Source organism: Squalius cephalus (assembly GCF_949319135.1).
Source record: "Squalius cephalus genome assembly, chromosome: 16".
Lineage (NCBI taxonomy): Eukaryota > Metazoa > Chordata > Actinopteri > Cypriniformes > Leuciscidae > Squalius > Squalius cephalus.
In genome coordinates, this window is record NC_137137.1 from 10,164,466 (window position 1) to 10,183,535 (window position 19,070).

General features: G+C 36.9%; 1 protein-coding gene across 4 annotated transcripts in view; it reads right to left on the minus strand.

Annotated features, from left to right (window-relative positions):
• Window positions 1–18,551, minus strand: part of rnf220b (ring finger protein 220b) — a 34,404-nt gene extending 15,853 nt beyond the window's left edge. The window contains exons 1-2 of one of the 4 annotated variants that reach the window (XM_079896867.1): window positions 18,287–18,551; window positions 16,131–16,868 (exon numbers count right to left, since the gene is read on the minus strand). In XM_079896867.1, the coding sequence (XP_079752993.1) occupies window positions 16,131–16,752 (622 nt within the window). In that variant the 5' untranslated portion in view covers window positions 16,753–16,868; window positions 18,287–18,551. The remainder of the gene's footprint in view (window positions 1–16,130; window positions 16,869–18,286) is intronic. The other 3 variants (XM_079896869.1, XM_079896866.1, XM_079896868.1) reach the window with 3 other exon arrangements.
• Window positions 18,552–19,070: the final 519 nt, after the last annotated feature.

Here is a 19,070-nt window from a genome sequence, read left to right on the forward strand (position 1 = left end):
AGGTATCCGTCTTTAATAATGTTCTCAAAACGTTAGCACAGAAACGTTATCTATACAACGTTCATGGAACATTTTTTCTTTCTGAACATTTTTAGTTGGACTTTTAGATTTTTAAAATCTTACCACTTTATTTCATTCAAAAGTAACAATCCCATAATGTTTGCAAAATGGAATGTTCCATTAACATTTGCATAACCAAGAAAAAACATTTTAAAATTTGTACTTTCAACAAACATTCAGAAATAGCATTTTCATAACTTAATGGGAACGTTAGCAAAACATTCTTAGAACATATTTTAGTTAGCTGGGATATTGTGACGTACATTCAAGTGAAACAATATTTTGCAAAATAAAAATATATAGGCTGGGGACTTGGTTCTATCTATCGATTGTTGATTGGATGGAGGCAGATCGGCTTAATGTAAGCATGTAGTGTTGTAAGAAAGGGGCGGGGTTTAAGCAAACTAAATGATTGGAGAAGTCCAGCATACGTTACGAGAGAAGTCTAGTTTCTAGTTTGATTCCAAATTATTAGGTCAAAAGAAATAAAATAAAAATAAACATTACGATAAGATCAATCAAATGCATTTAGAAAATAGATTTCCATTTCATGCCAACTTTAAGATAAAGGAAGGGGTTGAAAACACAATTTACTGTATTTTCAGTCTTCATATCATGCCCAGTATGTTATGTAATCTTAAAATAACTCACAACCAGACTTGTTAGTGTGACCAACATACCCAATATCCTTTTCTGCAATCCTTTAACAAATCTCTGTAACCTCCACTCTACAGCTCATCTCCAGAAAATCAATACAATGTGTCTGGTTTGTCAAGAAAAGCAAGTATTTAAGCATGCGATCCTTAAGATACTCAGGAGAGCTGACTACAGAGAATCAACACAGATTAAAATCTCAAAATATATAGATTTTTGTGAAGGAAATTGTTTAAAACTATTTTTATTTAAAGAAAGGGTGACACTTTCAAGTATACAGTAACAAAGCACTTGTAAATCATTTGCAAACTATTAGTTTAAAGTTTTTAATAGTTTATAAACTGTAGTTAATACATTAGTTAATACTTCATTCATTGTCACTGTAATTAACAAAGTGGTATTGTTTAACTAGCTCATATGTAAAGAGTTAGATAATGCTTTGTTAACAATATGTAAAATGTTTACAAATACATTAAGCACACACACACACACATTTGTAAACAATTAAGGAACACTGAATATGAATGCAATTAATGTCCAATAAACGTTGGCTTAAGGCACTTACTTAATGACATTTTCCGATATTCGGTGACCTAATCTGAAGTGAGAACTATTTATGGTTAATAAGTTGTTAACAAAGCATTATCTAACTCTTTTTATATGAGCTAATTAAACAATAATCATTTGTTTATTACAGTGACAATGAATAAAGAACTCACCGTTTGTATATAGTCTATTACTGTATTTGTAAATACTTTATTACTGTATACTTATTATAAAGTGTTACCAAGGGAGTTTTTTTTTTTTTTACATATAATTAAACATGATATATCTGTAGTACAGCTGCTAATAAAACAAATGTGCTGTAGATTTTTATTAGCAGACAACTAGGCTACAGTGTGTCTGTTCAAAAGGTTATTTTGATAGTAATTGATATTGAGGGTGGGAATTATTCCCTAGATCTCCTCAACAGGCTTAATTAATGAGCATTCAGGGAATCTTAAATAACAGAGACAGTCAGATCAATAGTAGTCATGAGCAAAGAGACCATTATGTGAGAGAGTGTGTGTAAAAGAAAGCGAGAGAAAGACAATAAGAAAATAACACAGGGGGAAAATGAACGGCCTTGTGTATGGGTCAAGCCTATGGAGGAACAATTACACAATACACACCACAACAATATGATGCAGTCAGCATGATATTCTAATGACACTCGTTAACCATCATCCATCCATGTTGTGTCATGACTCAAACTGTGGTGAGATGGTCATAGACTATCACTCCCTTCTGAGATAAACTCCTGTTATTTGATGGGTGTGCTGCCCTTTTATGGTCTCCTCAAGAACTCATCAGCAGGAGGTAAAGGGCTGTGAAGGCAGACACTTCAAATAAACCAAGTCTGAGAAACTGGCCAAATGAAGATGCACACCTGCAAACCAGAGGATAGGACAGACAGTCCTGTCTGAGGGCCACACAGACAGAGTAACTGAAGTAACTACACCTGTGTGTGTGTGTGTGTGTGTGTGTGTGTGTGTGTGTGTGTGTGTGTGTGTGTGTGTGTGTGTGTGTGTGTGTGTGTGTGTGCGTGTGTGTGTGTACAAATGTGAAAATGTGAATGACTGAGTACATATGTGCACATACCTTCTGTGTGCAGCTAATGCGAGTGCATGTGTATCTATGTACAGGAGTAACATCGAACAGTTTTCTTGTTGAGGGGGCACTATTTGTATATAATTTGCTTGAGTTCAAATCATGACTTGATATAAATCATTATTTATATAAATAATGATTATATAAAACAATTAAAATTGTGACTGGAGTTGACAGCCATGAGATCACTTGAAATTTTGATAATAATAATAATATAACATTTTCAACAAAAAAAAAAGTTTCACAGGGGAAAAAGTTTTGAGATGATGATGACAGAACTTTTGACTGAACTGACCAAATTTAAATGGATTATTTTTTTGCCACAGCGATTTACAATAATTGTGCAACCTAATTATCAATTTGTTAACATTATAGACATTAGGTATCATGAACTAACAAGCATTTATTGATGTAGGTTAATGTCAATTCATGTTTGATTATACATTAATGTTAATTTATTCCCCTTGACATGTAAAAACTTATTAGTATAGAATTAGTATGTAAAAGTGATTTCTATATATACTAATTGTTTTTTTTACATTAAGTGGCATAAATTATCATTAATGTATGATCAAACATGAACAATAATATACTTATAAATTAACATTAACCTAGATCAATAAACACTGTAAAAAAAACCTCTCTCTGTATATATATACTATATAGATTAGATACACAACTGTGTGTGTGTGTGCATGTATATATATATATATATATATATATAAGAAATTGTAAGTTGTATAAAAAACCCATTCAAAAATCTAAGTGTAACTCAATCTGAATGCTTCTGACTATGTCTGTGAGTATTCATTTGTGCAAGCGTGTGTGTGGGGCTAAACCCCAACTCTCCACCTGAGACAGCTCTGTCTGCACAGAGCGTAATGGGCCAGACGGGAGTCAATGAAGTGACAGCTAACACTTCATAAACCTTGAGCTTGAGGGGCTGAGCTGCACTAAGCCTCACTGTAAAACACACGCACAAACAATTAGAAATGCACACATACAAACAAATATGCAAACAAACATTCTTATACACAGACCCATGTACCAATACACAAACTTATTATTATTATTTTATTTATTTTTTACATTTTTGTACGTTGCTGTTTATGGTATGGCCACCACCTGCGTGTGCTAAACTACACTGTATGTTCTTGTTATTAAAAATACAGAATAACCATATGATTGTCATTATTCTACCTCAATATAATTCTCACCCGCATTCAATACATTCTTATGGAGCAGGTGTGAGCAGCTCAAACTAATGAGGCAGATAGACCATAATAATCCATTTGAATCTAATGCAACATACTCCCACATACATGCTGATAAGATCAGATAGCCTTACATTCGCTGTGTCAAATACAGCTACCCTTACAAGGTAAAGAAAGCCTGTGAAGCTTTGAAGATGATCTTGTTTTGGAATAATACAGATTTTGTGACAGCTTTTGGAGGATGTGATCAGAGGATCCTCAAAGAGGGTAACAGGGCTTTCACAAAAGCCGGAAGCACTCTGAAAATTAATAATAACCCAAGGATGAAAAAGCAAAATTGATCACCCTGATTAAGCGCACCTGCAAGTTATCTGCACGGTGGAACACCATTAGTGGACTTAGGAATTGATCAAAGGGACTTAAACATTTAAATCATCATTTACTAACCCTCATGTCCCATATGACTTACTTTCTTCTGTGGAAAACAAATGGAGATATTTTGATTAATGTTCACGCTCCTTTTTTCTATGCAATGACAGTGGATGGTGACCAAGGGCTGTCAAGCACCAAAAAAACATAATAAACAAAAATATATAAGTGCTATATGTAACCAGTCCTAATTGACCTCTAATTATAGGATTTGGACCAGGGTCTCCGGCGTGGGAGGTGGGTGCGCTAACAAGGACGCTAAAGACTGCAGCCACTAGCGTCAATTGCTAGCGTGCCTCTTGAGGCCAGGGGAGTGAGGTTTACACGCACAGCTCTTACTGGACTACGTCTGTTACACTCACCCCCCTAACCCTCACTCCCATCCGGGTCACGGCACCAAATGTAACCGGTCCTACTCAACCCGCTCCGAGCGGGATTCGAACCGAGGTTTCCAGCGTGCGCGCTAACAAAAACGCTAAAGACCTATCGTTAGTCGCTAGTCAAGGAGAGGGAGGTTTTACACACACAGCTCTTACTGGCCTACGTCTGTTACATATATCCCAAGTCATGTGATAGCTTGAAATGAAAGATATTCACTAAAAATCTCTATTCACTTTCATTGTATGGAAAGGAGCAGCTTGAACTTTCTGCTATAAATACTTGTTATCGGGGGGTGAGTAAATGATGAATTTTTTTATTTTATTTTGGGGAACCTATCCCTTTAATGATTTCCTGTATCATTCTTTGAACAGTTGGATGAAATCTTTGGATCAACACAGCCATGCTGACACACATTCACACAGAGACAAGTGTATTTATCTGGCTGGCTAGTGGATGGTGGCACAGTGGTTGATTTTCTCATTTTATTGGCCACCGGGGTAGAACAGGCCTATGCTTGTTCAGAGCCAGCCAGCGAGACACAGTCAGCCTAAGCACACAACTGCCTCACTGGAGTCTCTACCATTGCCAAACACAGAGAGAGAAAAACTCTATCATTGATGGTCGTAAGGTTGCCCACCACAGAGGAAATAGCTGACAAAATGATTCCGAAATAATTAGGTGAAAGAAAGAAAATTTGGCCCGTTTCATTTTGGTTTAAAGACACTGAAATATGTAATACAGGGCACTAATATAGTCCTTGGGTGTGAAAAATCACAGGTAAGATACATAAATAACCTAAGATTTTAAAAGGAATTGCGAGGATGTGTTACCCAAAATCATATAATCATAGATGCAAATAGTACTTCATAAAAGGGATCGTTGCATGCTCAGTTCGCCAAAATTTGAAGAAGGAACGACTTCTTGAATTGCGCCCCCTTCCTGCAGTGACCTTCAAAGGTGCAAAAACGCACAAAAAATGATAGCCATAGCTGCATGAAAACATGTGAAAGAAGCAAAGCAGTCTTTATTGTTAACACAATTTCAACTGCTGAAATTCCCAGAACCTGACATTAGCTAAATCTGTACTATGTGCCTTTTTTCACGACGAAGGAAAAAACACAAACACTTTGTTATTAATGACAGTCCTCTGACCTTCGTTTAATAGCAATTCTTGGTTTCCACCTGCTGTGGAAGCTGTGGGAGGACTGGGCCACCCAGTCTGAAGAGAGTTTAACACAGACGAGCTCCTGCAGCACAGAAAAACATGACTTCATCTTGAACGTCTAGAAGCCCATTATGGGCTGAAATAGCATCTGTGTTTTGGACGGCATTCGACCATGTATGCTTGGGAATTCGGTTCTTAACTCAAACAGACAGTTTATGTAAGACATTATATGTCAGCATGGCTTTGGCAAGTTTTTAATCCTAGAAGCACACTGACTGACAAATGCAATTATGCATATTACATGCATTGTTGCGGTTGCAGCAACATGCAACAAAACCATATATTCCTCTTCCAGTCTTTTCTTCACCGTGCTCCAATCAGAATCAGAATCAATATGCAACTTCTGGGTTAGTTGCATCAAATTGCATCATGAGCAGAACTAAACATATTAAAACCGAAAAGAAATGTGGTTGGTTGCTTTACATGGCAAAAATAGGCTGCAGTGTAATACACTTTATTCTGAAAAAAGTTAGGATATGTGAGACTACTTTAATAAATGAAAAAGTTAAATAAAACTTTTCATAGCAAGAATTTGACCTTACTGATACAGAATACTGACAGAGCATTTGTGTGTCTGTGGCCGTGTCCGTTCAAATCTTTCTCTGCCCATTTTAACCCAAACAAAAGCAACAAACCATCACCCTATAAAATTTCACTCTGAGAAAGGCCACAGAACAAGGCATAATTCAAGAAACCAATGGGAAAACGGCCACCAGGCAACCAATTCAACACAACATCCTTAACCCCATCCCACTAACATGCCCTGAGCTTGTTGCTCCACTAATGCTGCATTGTTCAGCTCATTAAGTAGCTAAAGGCTAATTAGACAGCTAACGAGTGGAGGGTAGCAGTGCAAGAGCAGGGATTTCTGCCACACTGTGTTGTCTTGGACGCAGTAAAACCATGAAGTCTGAGAATCAAGAGACTGACAAGTGAGAAAACCAAATAAGGCATTTTTCACGATTACGGTACATGTTTGTCTCTGATAACTTTATTTAAAATTAAAAAATATATATAGATATCATATCTAGATTATACTTGTATATTGTTATATAATATATATGATTTTATTAAATGTTATTAGATTAGTTTTTATCTAAAAAAAAAATAACATACATTTAATTGTTTTACCAATTAAAATCATAAAACAGCAATGCAATATTTGACAAAACAATGTAAAACTCATAAATAGCAGAAGGATAACATTTAGCTGTTGTTCCATATTTTGCTTCCTTAAAACTTTTACATCCAGGAAATTACATTATTTTACATTTTTCTACAGCATTGTGGGAAGATATGGGGGAAAAGAAAAATTCAATTTTCTCAGTTCTTACAATTATTATTGCGTTGACTACATTCATCAGGGTCAAGTAATAGACAAATGTTGAAACAAATATAATATATAAATATATATAGACAATAAAAATTTGCTAAATAAACAATGAATTAAAAAAAATGATGTTACATATTTTGTATATTTAATTTTGATGTTTAAAGTTTATTGTAAACAACCTCATATAATGTGAAAACCTCATTTAAAATGTATAGAATAGTATAGCTTATAGCTGGAAAAGATTTTTTTCTCTTTTTAGGAATTATTTAAGGAATTTATGTCCTACTACGTTGTATACGTTGTATACACTACGCTTTTTTTTTTTTTTTTTTAAGTGGCATTATAATGTACTTTTAATCTAAAGAAATGTATTCTCCTATGTCCCATTTTATAAATTGTCCCGCCTGTCTATCTTTCTAAATAGTAGTCAACGGGTGACATTACTTCAGGTCATGGCCAGACAGCGTCTCTGCCTTGTTCACCTAGCCAAGGATAACCAAACATACAGAGCCTTCACACAGCCCTGAGTAAATACAATAGCTGATGCTCCTCATCTGCCCAGCCTGCCAAAGTCATTCTCTGGGTGTGTACGTGTGTGTGCTCATCTCATCCTTCCCCCATCAATACCCCAGCAATCCCACGAGCCAATACTCCGTGTCTGCTAGCACAGAGGAACAAAGGCCACAGCCAGCTGAGCTGATATAGATCCACAGGTCTCTGTTCTTATTCAATCAGGTCATGAAACAGATCAGCAGTAAGGGCACTTTGAGCTAAAAGTTCAATCTCTCATCTCATTTGCTCAGGACGCAGCTATCGATGCCCTCTTAACATCTGCAAATGAGGCTAAATTCTCCTGAATGTCTGCCCGAATGCCTACGGTACAAAGAATAACATAACTTCAGACTTTCAATTACATTTCAGATTAAGTGTAATCAACACAAAACACGTTTAAGGAAGAAAAAGAAAAAAAAACACAGATATGCTCTGGAGGGTGTGATGGCCTTTTGATTGCGCTAACTCGTGGGAATTGTTGAGTCATAATGATACTGAAGCTTTTAATGCCACGGTGCTTGTGTGGTCCCATGGGCTAATTAGGCCAATTAGCATACTAATTGCCACATGCAAATTAGGGGCATCTTAAGCAACAGAAGCTGAAGAACACTGAGGCTGGACAGCAGCCATCTTTCAGGTTAATTCCCTGTCCACTCTGTGACATAGCCCCTCGTTAGTACCGCAGTAAAAAACATAAGAGGCACATAAAACATTATATACTGCTTGACTGTTGTTTTCTTACCAATTAGCAAAGGAGTGATTTATGGTTATGACACAATCCCCAATGGATTTTAAACTACGTTTCCCCAGGCTCTTTCACGCTCCCATGCAAATACACACATATACCAGGGTGCACAGGGGTCAGTGATGAAATAAGACTTTGTAAACCAGTGAATCAAATATTTGATGTTATGAAAACTTTGAAATCAGAGCCAATGTTTCAGAATGCTGAGATGGATTCTGAAAGGCATGCACTGTTATTGATAATAAAAATACAGTTGTTCGTGTTTGTTCATGTTAGTTAACAGTGCGTTACCTGTTGTTAACAAATAGAACTTTTGATTTTCAAAATATATTAATTAACGTTGAAATTAACATCAAGATTAATAAATGCTGTAGAAGTATTGCTCATTGTTAGTTCAGCTTAATTAATGTTAACAAATGAAACTGTATTGTAAATTAAGTGTTACATTAATTTACTAGTGTTTTTCAATATGATTATGGAAAAGATAATGTAAATATAAAAATGGGAAAATGAGCATGCACAATTAAGTATCCAATATTGGCAGACTTTGGAAAAACAATCTCTAATATTAGCAAATAACCAATATGGTAACAATAAATCACGCATTTCTACTTTTTGGGGGTCCAATCAAAGTAACTGGAAAAATATGAGCTATATGAACACTGCATTCTTCTATCACATTAGAAACTCGTACAAACCCTGCATGCTATATATTAAAGCAGCATTGTTTTATGTGAAACCAATTCACTCATTACGCACACAAGGAAAGTGCCATGTGTCATCTTTTCGCAATATCGCCTAACCCTCTAAAGCATAGCTCAAGAGTGCTTTGCGGTGAGCCAGCTGTGTGTTTAGTGTGACTTGTGTAAAAAAGACTGAATAGCCATTTGGATATTATTACAAACATCAGCCAAGCATCAGTCACTAATGACAGCTCCAGATGTTAGAGGCCCTACAGGTGGACTGAGTTTCAAGGGTCATTCACAGAAACAACACTGTGCCCAAATCGGTGCTCTCTAAAGACCTCTGTACACAGAAACATGTCAGTCATGAACATATCTAAAGTTCAATATCAATCAAGTCATTTTTAAACAGTCATGTTTCAATTGCTGCTCTGCACATGCTCTTAAACTGAATGGCGTACACATTTAAGAGATATACAGAGAGACAGAGAACACAGAGAAGTTGCCCGAGAGGTAGATGTCAAGCCATCGTCTGCCTGTTGTCTTTGACTCTGTCGGCCCTCTGTAATGACTATTTAAACCCACATTCTGCCCTTTCTGCCCTCTGCATTTGCTTGACTGATTTGTGGGCTCATGGGACTCGAGATGTGCTGTTTTGTCCTGAGCCAGCAATCGACAATCTTTGCTTCCCTCGCTCCCTCCCCACCTTGGCCTGCCCCATATGCTTCCAGTCTTCCTCCTGTCGGTCTTTGATGTGAGATCAGAGAGGGCCGCTTTGGCACACGCAATGCTGGTCACTCAGGTGCAGTGTCAATGTACTTCAGAGCTGTCTATTGCCTAAATAAGTCCAAACTGCTCTTAAACAGCATTTAATTAAGATTTTCTCTTGCCACACCACTGGATTATAGCAAAAACACGGGCTGTTAACTCTTTCCCCGATAGTGAAGTTGCCAGCCAGCGGCAGCATTTTTTATTAATCATGGCATGCAGAATATTTAGTTGTAATGCCTGAACACACATTATATCAAAAGAAATAAGAGAGCCTATGCTTTAAAAACACTTTCTTCTTTATCAACAATTAAATTTGGGTAAGTTTCATTAAAAAAAAGCAACATTTAAAAAAAAAATTTTTTCTTAAAGACTACATCCAGATTGGATTCAGAATGATGATCAAAACATTGAGTCCATTATCACTTACAAAGCTTGCACAGTCCTACACCTCTTCCTGGGTTCAACATTTCACTCAGTAACGTTTGGCAGTTTTGATTAATATGCTGATGAGATGAATGTTTTATGATCATGTTAGCTTACATGTGTGTAAGCAATGCTTCTATCGCTTATTTCTGCTTCTTAACTTGTTTTTAGATCCAGAGAATCTGTACTCTTTCAGAAGATGCATTATAGCATCTTTATTACATTATAATGTCCTTGCATTCAAAAACAGATGGAAATAAAACAAACAATATATTGACTTGTAATGCAAATATATTGAATATATATATTGAATTCATCTTCTGCAATAATGTAATGTCTTAATTACTTTATTGTTGTTTTTTGAGCAAATAATGATGTATGCAATTATGCAACTTGATTAATTAATAAGCATATTATTTAATTAAATATAATGCATTCCAAATAAAAATGTAATAGGATTTGTATAGGATTACTTAAAAAAAGTGGAAAGGTGAAGAAATTAGTTTATAATGGCGGCAGAAAGCTGTTATCGTAGCTCTGACTGAGCCTCCGGGGCTAAAGCCCCTATTTTATTTGTCTCACGTTCCCAATAACACATAAAAGCCCTGGGTGGAGTAGCGCTGCTTTAACAAGAGCCCCAAGAGTCTGTGAAGCTCTTAGACGACAAGCATACTGATCCTGCCAGTAATGGGCCTACAACTCCCTTGTTTGGCATGTTAATGAATCTGATCTGCAGTCAACAGCCAAAACAAAAAGATTTTTTTATGCTAGGTTATGCTTAAAAGGGTACGACTATTATCTCTAAATGATAGAATGTTTGCGGTAAGGTGTTTGTCTAAGTTGCCAATGAAGAAAATTACTAGTCTCCTATTCTTAAGCAACAGTCTTGATGTATTCACGTTTAATAGCGGAATTGCAGCACAAGCACAAAAGTTTGCACATCTGGTTTCTGTTTGAACATCCGAAACATAGCAATTGAAACATATTAGGCATTCATAAACCCTGAAACTGAACTGAATTTAAGAGTCATTGAGTTAAATATTTTAATTATCAAATGAACCTTACATCACTAGAAAAAGAAATACAATAACTAAACAGCGACTGAGAAATAACTGAGCTGGGCTGATTGGAGTTTGTTTGAAGACTGCTGTGATGTACAGTATGGGTGGTACACAGACCTCCCCTCTCTTTCACATTCCTTCCATCCGGAGAAGATGAATTAGGAAGAAAACAAGAGAAGAACATCAAGCCCCCCGACCAGGATGAAAGCTCTCCCACTTAAGAGAATATTAGGAGAGTAAACTACTTTAGCAGCGGGAGGTGAAATATCAAATTGGCCTCATTTAACATCAAACAGAATAAGTGAAAGTAAATGGCTACTTTTTTTTTTTACAAGATATATCACCTGCAAAAATACATATAATATAATATAATATAATATAATATAATATAATATAATATAATATAATATAATATAATATAATATAATATAAAACAGGATTTTTGTTGCATTACCTATTGGCCAAAATATATCTTTGTATATTCTCTTCAGAACCAAACTAAATATCAAAATGCTGCAAACCTCTAACTTTAAGGACAGAAAGAGGATGAGAGGAACATTGAACAGATCAATACAACACTGTGGCCGCTGGACAAAATCTCCAGATTTATGATCTCTATGGCAGCCAGTTGAATACAGTCCATCTGCAGTTCTCACAATGAGCCACCTTTTATAGCATCTGCCAGCTGTAGCTCATACATATGCTCTTTTTGTCCCTTACAGGCACCCTTAATTAGGCTGCCCAATCACTTTGCTTCATAAGGGCAGTACTGCCATAGAGACAAGAATCAACTTCTCTTGGCACTCTCGGGGAATAGAAGGCAAAGCAGTGATAACATTTTAGGGTCTGGGCAGATTTATAATGTTACCCTCCCCTACCATTCAGGTTTGATCATGGGGATTAGAGATAGAACCTGCTGTGTGATAAGAAACAAAAGACTTAATATTTACAATGGCAAATTCAATTCACCACCCCAGGCAATAAAGTCAACTCACAACAGGGTAAGGTGATGTACACCTTCACCTTGGCCGTAGATTAGTTGGCTGCTTATTACGGCTCATCTGTACTAATAAGCAGCAATAAACAGGGCGTTTTTCTGGTTATAAATTATTCCGGTCAGTGGTACTGCCACTGTCCCACTGATAAGCTTTATATCTTCTGACTTTTGTTTGCCTCTGTCTCTCTCTGTGAATGAGGTGATCCATGTAATTTCCAACATCAATGAAAACCAGACAGCTTACAGCAGTCTTTGGCACAGAGAGAATACACGACAAATAGCTTAAATGATAAAACTGTCATTCTGACTGTGAATCACCAAATCACTAAACTGCCAGAATGGTCCAAACAACCAATTAGAAATGAAATTCCAAACACTGACAGCTCTGTCTCCCATGGTTTCCTGGGAAAACCCTCCAAAGTTCAACATATTATGGAATGGCACTCATGCATTTCAAATTGGGAAATTTAACTTAAAGGCCATCTTGTTTATTTTAGAACAATTGCCACAGAGCTCAGGGGCCGTATTCACAAAGAATTTTAAGGCTAAAAGTAGCTCCTAACTGGCGAATTTAGGAGCAACTCCTAAAAATAATGGGCGTGTCACTCATAACTTTAGGACTCCTAATTTTTTTGACTAAGAGTAATTCACAAAGCATTTTAGCCCTAAAAGTAGCACCTAAGCCTGGGACAGCTTAAAAGAAGTCTAGAGGACTCCTAACTCACTAAGACCTGTTCACAAACCGCTTTTTGTGGCATTTCACGTTGCAATGTTTTGAAATGCGTATGCGGCGGCTACAGGAGCTTCCAATCGCGAGGGAACAATTTTGCATTGTAGGCATAACTAGGGATGCAATAACGCCACCAACAACAACCAAAACTAGGCTACTCATTGCATGTAAACTAATGGTAACGTTTCATTGTGAATCAAATTAAAATGTTCTTCTCTTTGCAAACGTAGGCAGAGGCATATAGTGACAGATTAATTCAATAATGTTGCAAAGATATTGCATCAATCCATATGTTTCATTAGGCTATAGGCTATTTGTTTAGCCTTACTCTTTATTCATTTAGGCTATTTATTCAGTTATTCATCATCTTCCGTCCTTCGCACTACTTGTGCATTCTCAGACCTGTCACTCATCATCGTAGGGGAGGTGTTTGGAATCATTCCCGCGTTACAATCATCAGCCAATCAAGGTGGTCACTTCAGTCAAGCTCGTGCATGATGACGTCATCCATAGCAACGAAGACTCACTCTTAGTTTAGGAGTTGTCATTTTTCTTTACTAAGAGTAGGTCTGAAAGGCGTTGTGAATAACTTTTAAGAGAAAACTCCTACTGTAGCTAAAATCTTTTAGTGCGATTTAGGAGTACTCCTAGTTGTAAGATAAAATGCTTTGTGAATACGGCCCCAGATGTGTTTCTATCAGTTCTACACATTCGCAGATTGCACGTCTAAGAGAAGGGGCAAATTCACCCAGTCTGACTGGTCCAGATCAACCCATAACTTCAACACATGTTCAACTTTGAGGTAATTGATAGCAAGAACGTGAAACTCACTTTGTCAAGCTTATAATACTAAAGGTTTCAGCTAAAAGCCTGCTGATGACTTTGAGAGTTATTGACACAATATATGATCCCAAACTAAACCGGAACATACTGCCATACCGAAAACCTGATGTTTGCCACCATCACTGAAGATTTTTCTCTTGAGACAGACAAACAGATGGATGATGGATGGGTAGGTAGGGGTAAGTATAGATAGATAGATAGATAGATAGATAGATAGATAGATAGATAGATAGATAGATAGATAGATAGATAGATAGATAGATAGATAGATAGATAGATAGATAGATAGATAGATAGATAATGGTACAGTATTAATATTGAAAAGTATTGTGGAAACCCAGGCATATCTAAATTTAAACAGTGAAAAGCTACTTGCATTTACATTCTGAGTCTGACAATGCAAATTTCACAAGTACACTGTCTGAGAAAGTTTATGCCAAGCACACACTGCCTAAGCCCAGAAAGCAGCAGGGCACAAGGCATTTACCCACACTTACTGTTACTCTTTCTTTCTCATCAGCTCTTGACCAAAAAAATTTAAAATGCCTCCCGAAGGAAAATAAACATGATTCGGCCCAGTGAAGACATCTGTCCTTTGAAAAGAATATAAAAGATCTAACTGTTTAAACAGCTGTGAGGATACTCTGTCCTTTTGAAAATTTTTGAGAGACAAGCACTGAAATAACACAGTGCTTGGAGTCATGGCTCAAGGGTCAGATATCAGACAAATGACAAATCTCTTTCTGATGACACAACAGCATGTGTGTGAGGTTGTGTACAGGTTATCAGGCCACGTGAATCTAAACTCTGATTTACAGTTCATGAACCTAAATTAGTTCTCAAGAATAACACAAACGTAAAAATTTTTTTTTTTTAAACATATAGATTCTTTTTAAAATCTTAATAAAAAAATAAAATAAATCATTATATATATATATATATATATATATATATATATATATATATATACACATTTATTTGATTATTTTATAATATTATAAAATATTATACAATTTTATATAGGCTATATAATATTTCTACATTTTTCTGAAAGGAAAATGTGGGCAATAGGCGACTGCGTGTGTACACATACACAACCAAGTCTAATTTAGTGTATTGAGGTGTATGGATATGCATCCTATCCTCTGTCAAATGTATGTCGGTAACCCACTTCTAGATGAGGCAAAAACTTTTCTAAAAGAACCTTGATGTGGTGCTCTTTTTCCCAACAATATCTCTTCTACCTGTCAAAGTCAGTCATTATTTTTCCTATTGACATTCATTTCTGATAGTGTGTCTCATCAGCCACCTCTGTCGTGTCTTTCATGTTGCAGGTTCTACCCCTCCGCCCCCATGAGGAGTTCTGATGTCCTACGAATTTAAACTCGAGCGTCTTTTTTCCCCGTCCCGCCGCGCCACACGAACGTGGGGTCCTTCGCCTCGGCGGCCAATTACAGAGCAAGGTAATGAGCAGCCACGTTCTCCTTACAGCCCAGATTGACACTCTCTCCCACTCATTTGTCAACAAATCAGGATGGATGGCGTGGGGGCGATATTGAGCCGGAGGTGTCGCACTCAGAGACGCGCTTGCCGAGCAGCATCTCCTGCTCGTTATCATTGACAAGTTGTCTAGAGCTGAGAGATTTGCGAATCCTTCGCCTTTGTCATCTCAAGATCATTTGTTCGTGATTCGGTACTTATTCCATGCATAGCCTAACGGTTATAGCCTACTAGGTTAGACTAGACCTACTTTTGGCATTTGTCTGTGGACTGCATGGGACTTATATAACAAAATCAGGAGCTGTAAGTCACACTTAACACATAGAAACAAAACTTAGTTTTATGAAAGTCTTGCTTGCATGAAATATTTGCAGATCTTTGTGTCCACTCAGGCTGATCTGTATTAACCTGTATATTGTTTACACATTCATAGCACCAATAATTATTATTATTTTAAAAAGTACATGCCAAAGATGTGGAACAGTGGGACATATGCTCAGGACATATAAGGGCTCTTGGCTTTGTCCCAATCCCATTCTCCCCTTCCGTTCTCACCTTTGCTTTTCTTATCTGCACTCTACTGTCCTATAAGAATAAAAGCAAAAAGACCCCTAAATTTATAAAAATAGATGTTTTATTTTATATAATATATTTAATAATTATATATAATTGCATTCATTATAATATAATATGTATAATTACATATAGTTATTACATAATATATACTAATAATATATTATAATAATTATATATTAAAATACATATTGTTTTAATCTTTTTTTTTTTTTGTAACATTAATAATAACAATAAAGTAAAAAAAAAATTGGGGGAGGGGGGGGGGGGTTCTTTTTGCATATACATATTGTGTGTGATACTTACTTGGTTCTTTGTGCTCCTCTGGGCCAGACGAACCCTCCGCCAACAGCCCAGACAAGCCAAAGAGCTTCTTCCCAGCATCCTCAGACACCTTCAGGGCTTTTGGAGAACCAGTAGGGACACGAGCACAATAGTCAAAATCTTTTCCCTCTACATCTGTGTAGCGGAGGTGGGGTGATGCCTCTGGATCCATACAGCCCTTCATGCGCTTGGCAGGGAGGAAGGCAGACTGGTATACCCCTGCATCACGCTCCTCAGGTGGGGAGGAGAACGGCCGGAAGGCCCCCACCGCTCCATGGTTGAGCATACCTAGTGGGGAGCAGTCCAGATTGGGTGGGGCAAACTGTGGGTGAAGGTGAAGCAGAGGGGTGGGAAAGTCTCGAGTGGGAAAGCCTCCTTGCCGGTGGTACATGGAGGCGAAGGTGTATGAGCCGCTGGAAAACGGGAGGTGCATGTCCTTTTCCAAAGTGACTGGCACTCCAAACGGCCGATGGGGCTGGCAGGGTACAGAGGCATCTCGTCCAGCCTCGGCTGTTGATGCCAGGACCATGAGGGCAGGGGAGGTCAGAGGATTGGGCATGTAGGAGGAGTTCTCTATCTTAAAGGCAGTCCGATGGAGGTCCATTTGAGCAGTGGAGTGTCTACCCAAATTCAGTGTAATGTGATGAAGAGGCCTGAAGGGCACCGGACACAATGCTTATAGACTTAAGCCTTACAGACCAGTCATTCTCTGACAGAAAGCTGTTGGGAAAAAAAGTCAGTATTATGATCCTGAAAACAACTTCACGTGGTCGAAAGAAAACAGTTATTTAAGAAACAGGCAAAAGGCAGGTAAAACTTCCTTAAAATCTATATTTCAGAGCATTTTTCTTTCATTCTTTTTTAAGATGCGTCACTGAGACAGTAACACTAAGTTGCTAGAATAATTAGACTAAGAATGAGTCCTTAAAGAAATACAGGTACAGGTCGGAGGCATATTATTGTGTAAACTTAAACAATGAGATGTTATTAACAGAAGTAGTCTATCCTTTACTATTACCCTAATGTTGAAAGGTAAACAAAGATTGAGCTAAATAATGCTAAATAAATTTTCATGCAGAAAAATCACTACATATCAAGATTAGTTGTATTATTTTTGTTTAAGTGTACAGTGTATTAGAACTGCCATTCTGCATTACTTATCAATTAAAAAATTTGTTTTGTTCACGAAAAAAAAATGTCATGTAGGGTTTTATTCGTAAACTTCCGATTTTATTCGTCAATTCCACTTTATAGATTAATGATGATTAGTGAACTTTTCGGATTGCTAATTTTAAAGGAATAATTAAAAAAAAAACACTAGAACTTATTAGTAATTTAACAGTCCTTTAAAAAAGGAATAGGCCTACATTTTAAAGACCGAGCTACTTATTTACGATCTCGGTCATTTGGAAATAATTGCGTATTCAAAGACAACAATAACACCCCGTAATAATAATAATAAAACAAATATAAAATAATAATAAAAAACTTATGAATATTGAGATAAAGTTCATTCAAATGTGAATTAATTAAACAGATGGACGATTGTTTTTATAATAGAAATAAAAGTAATAAAAAACTAATTTTTATAACAGTTCGTATATGTTGTGAGTGATTTTCTTCGAGACAGTAAACTAAGCTTTTAAATATTGCTTTTAAGACTTGATGTTGAGTCTCAAATCTGCTTTTAACTCAATTCGATCTAAAAAAAAAAAAAAAAGGCCTATTTCCTTTCGGTTTCTGCCAGATGTTACATTTATGTAAAAAGTTGAAATGCACTTTTCTATTTTAAGGCTTTATAACTTGTTCGGGTCACAGGTGTTGTTCAGTTCAATGAAAGATGTAGCCTAATTTATGCAGCGGAATGACATATCTCTCGCAAAAAACGTACTCAAAAGTAAAACTTCCCTTGAACACCACCTAATAAATTTGATGCATCTTACAATTAAAGTTTCAGTGCACACTGGTTAACAAAAAAGTTAAGGCATAGCATACAACAACAACAAACTGTAATTGATCCTTATAAAACAAAAAATCTAGAATAACACAACAAGAACACTTGCGAAAACATAATGCCCCCCACATATCACATTAGTAAAATATAACAAAGAAAGACTCATTATAATAACGTTACTCACAATGTAGTCAAGCATCTCTTAATCATCAACTGTTGTTTTATCCAAGCTCGAGTTCAGATGATGTCAGTCAGGAGAGTTTGCAGACGACTGAAAGAAAAAAGCGCGAAAAGACCGTTATAAGTTTTTTTCTTTTCTTTTTTCGATTTTGAGAACAATGTGGAGGTGTAAAGAGTTGAGCTGTGTTGCGCGTGCGACCGCTGTGATATAGATTATGCAGATGCGCGTGATGTGTCAACATCCGATCCGCGCGCACTTCTGTTAATGCGCGTGAGCCCCTCACTGTACCGCCACGCGCTCGCTCGCTCGCTCTCTCTCTCTCTCTCTCTCTCTCTCTCTCTCTCTCTCTCTCTCTCCACTCAGCCCGTCCCGCTCTGTTAACTTTAAATTTATCATCTTCCACCTCCCTGTCCGACTTGGATATTTTGTCAAATGTAGATCTCCATTCTGCGCCTCTACAGTGGATGATGTCAGTTCATCTGAGACATAAATTTGAACACCAAAAATGCAATGCCTCAAACATACTACATTTCTTCTATCTGTATTAGTACGGACTCGATACGCTACCACGGGTGTCCATCTGCTGGTTAAACATCATATAGCACTTGTAGTGTTAGGGTCATTCAATTCACTTAATCTGGCATCCTTCACACAATGTAAACAGTGTAAGCGTTAACTGTGGCACAAATAAAGCTGTGACAAAACGTGGCCTGTTGACTGTACAGTAAGACTGCAATTATATTATTTTAATTTAAGAGATGCTAACACGCTCTGCTCTTTGGCCTCA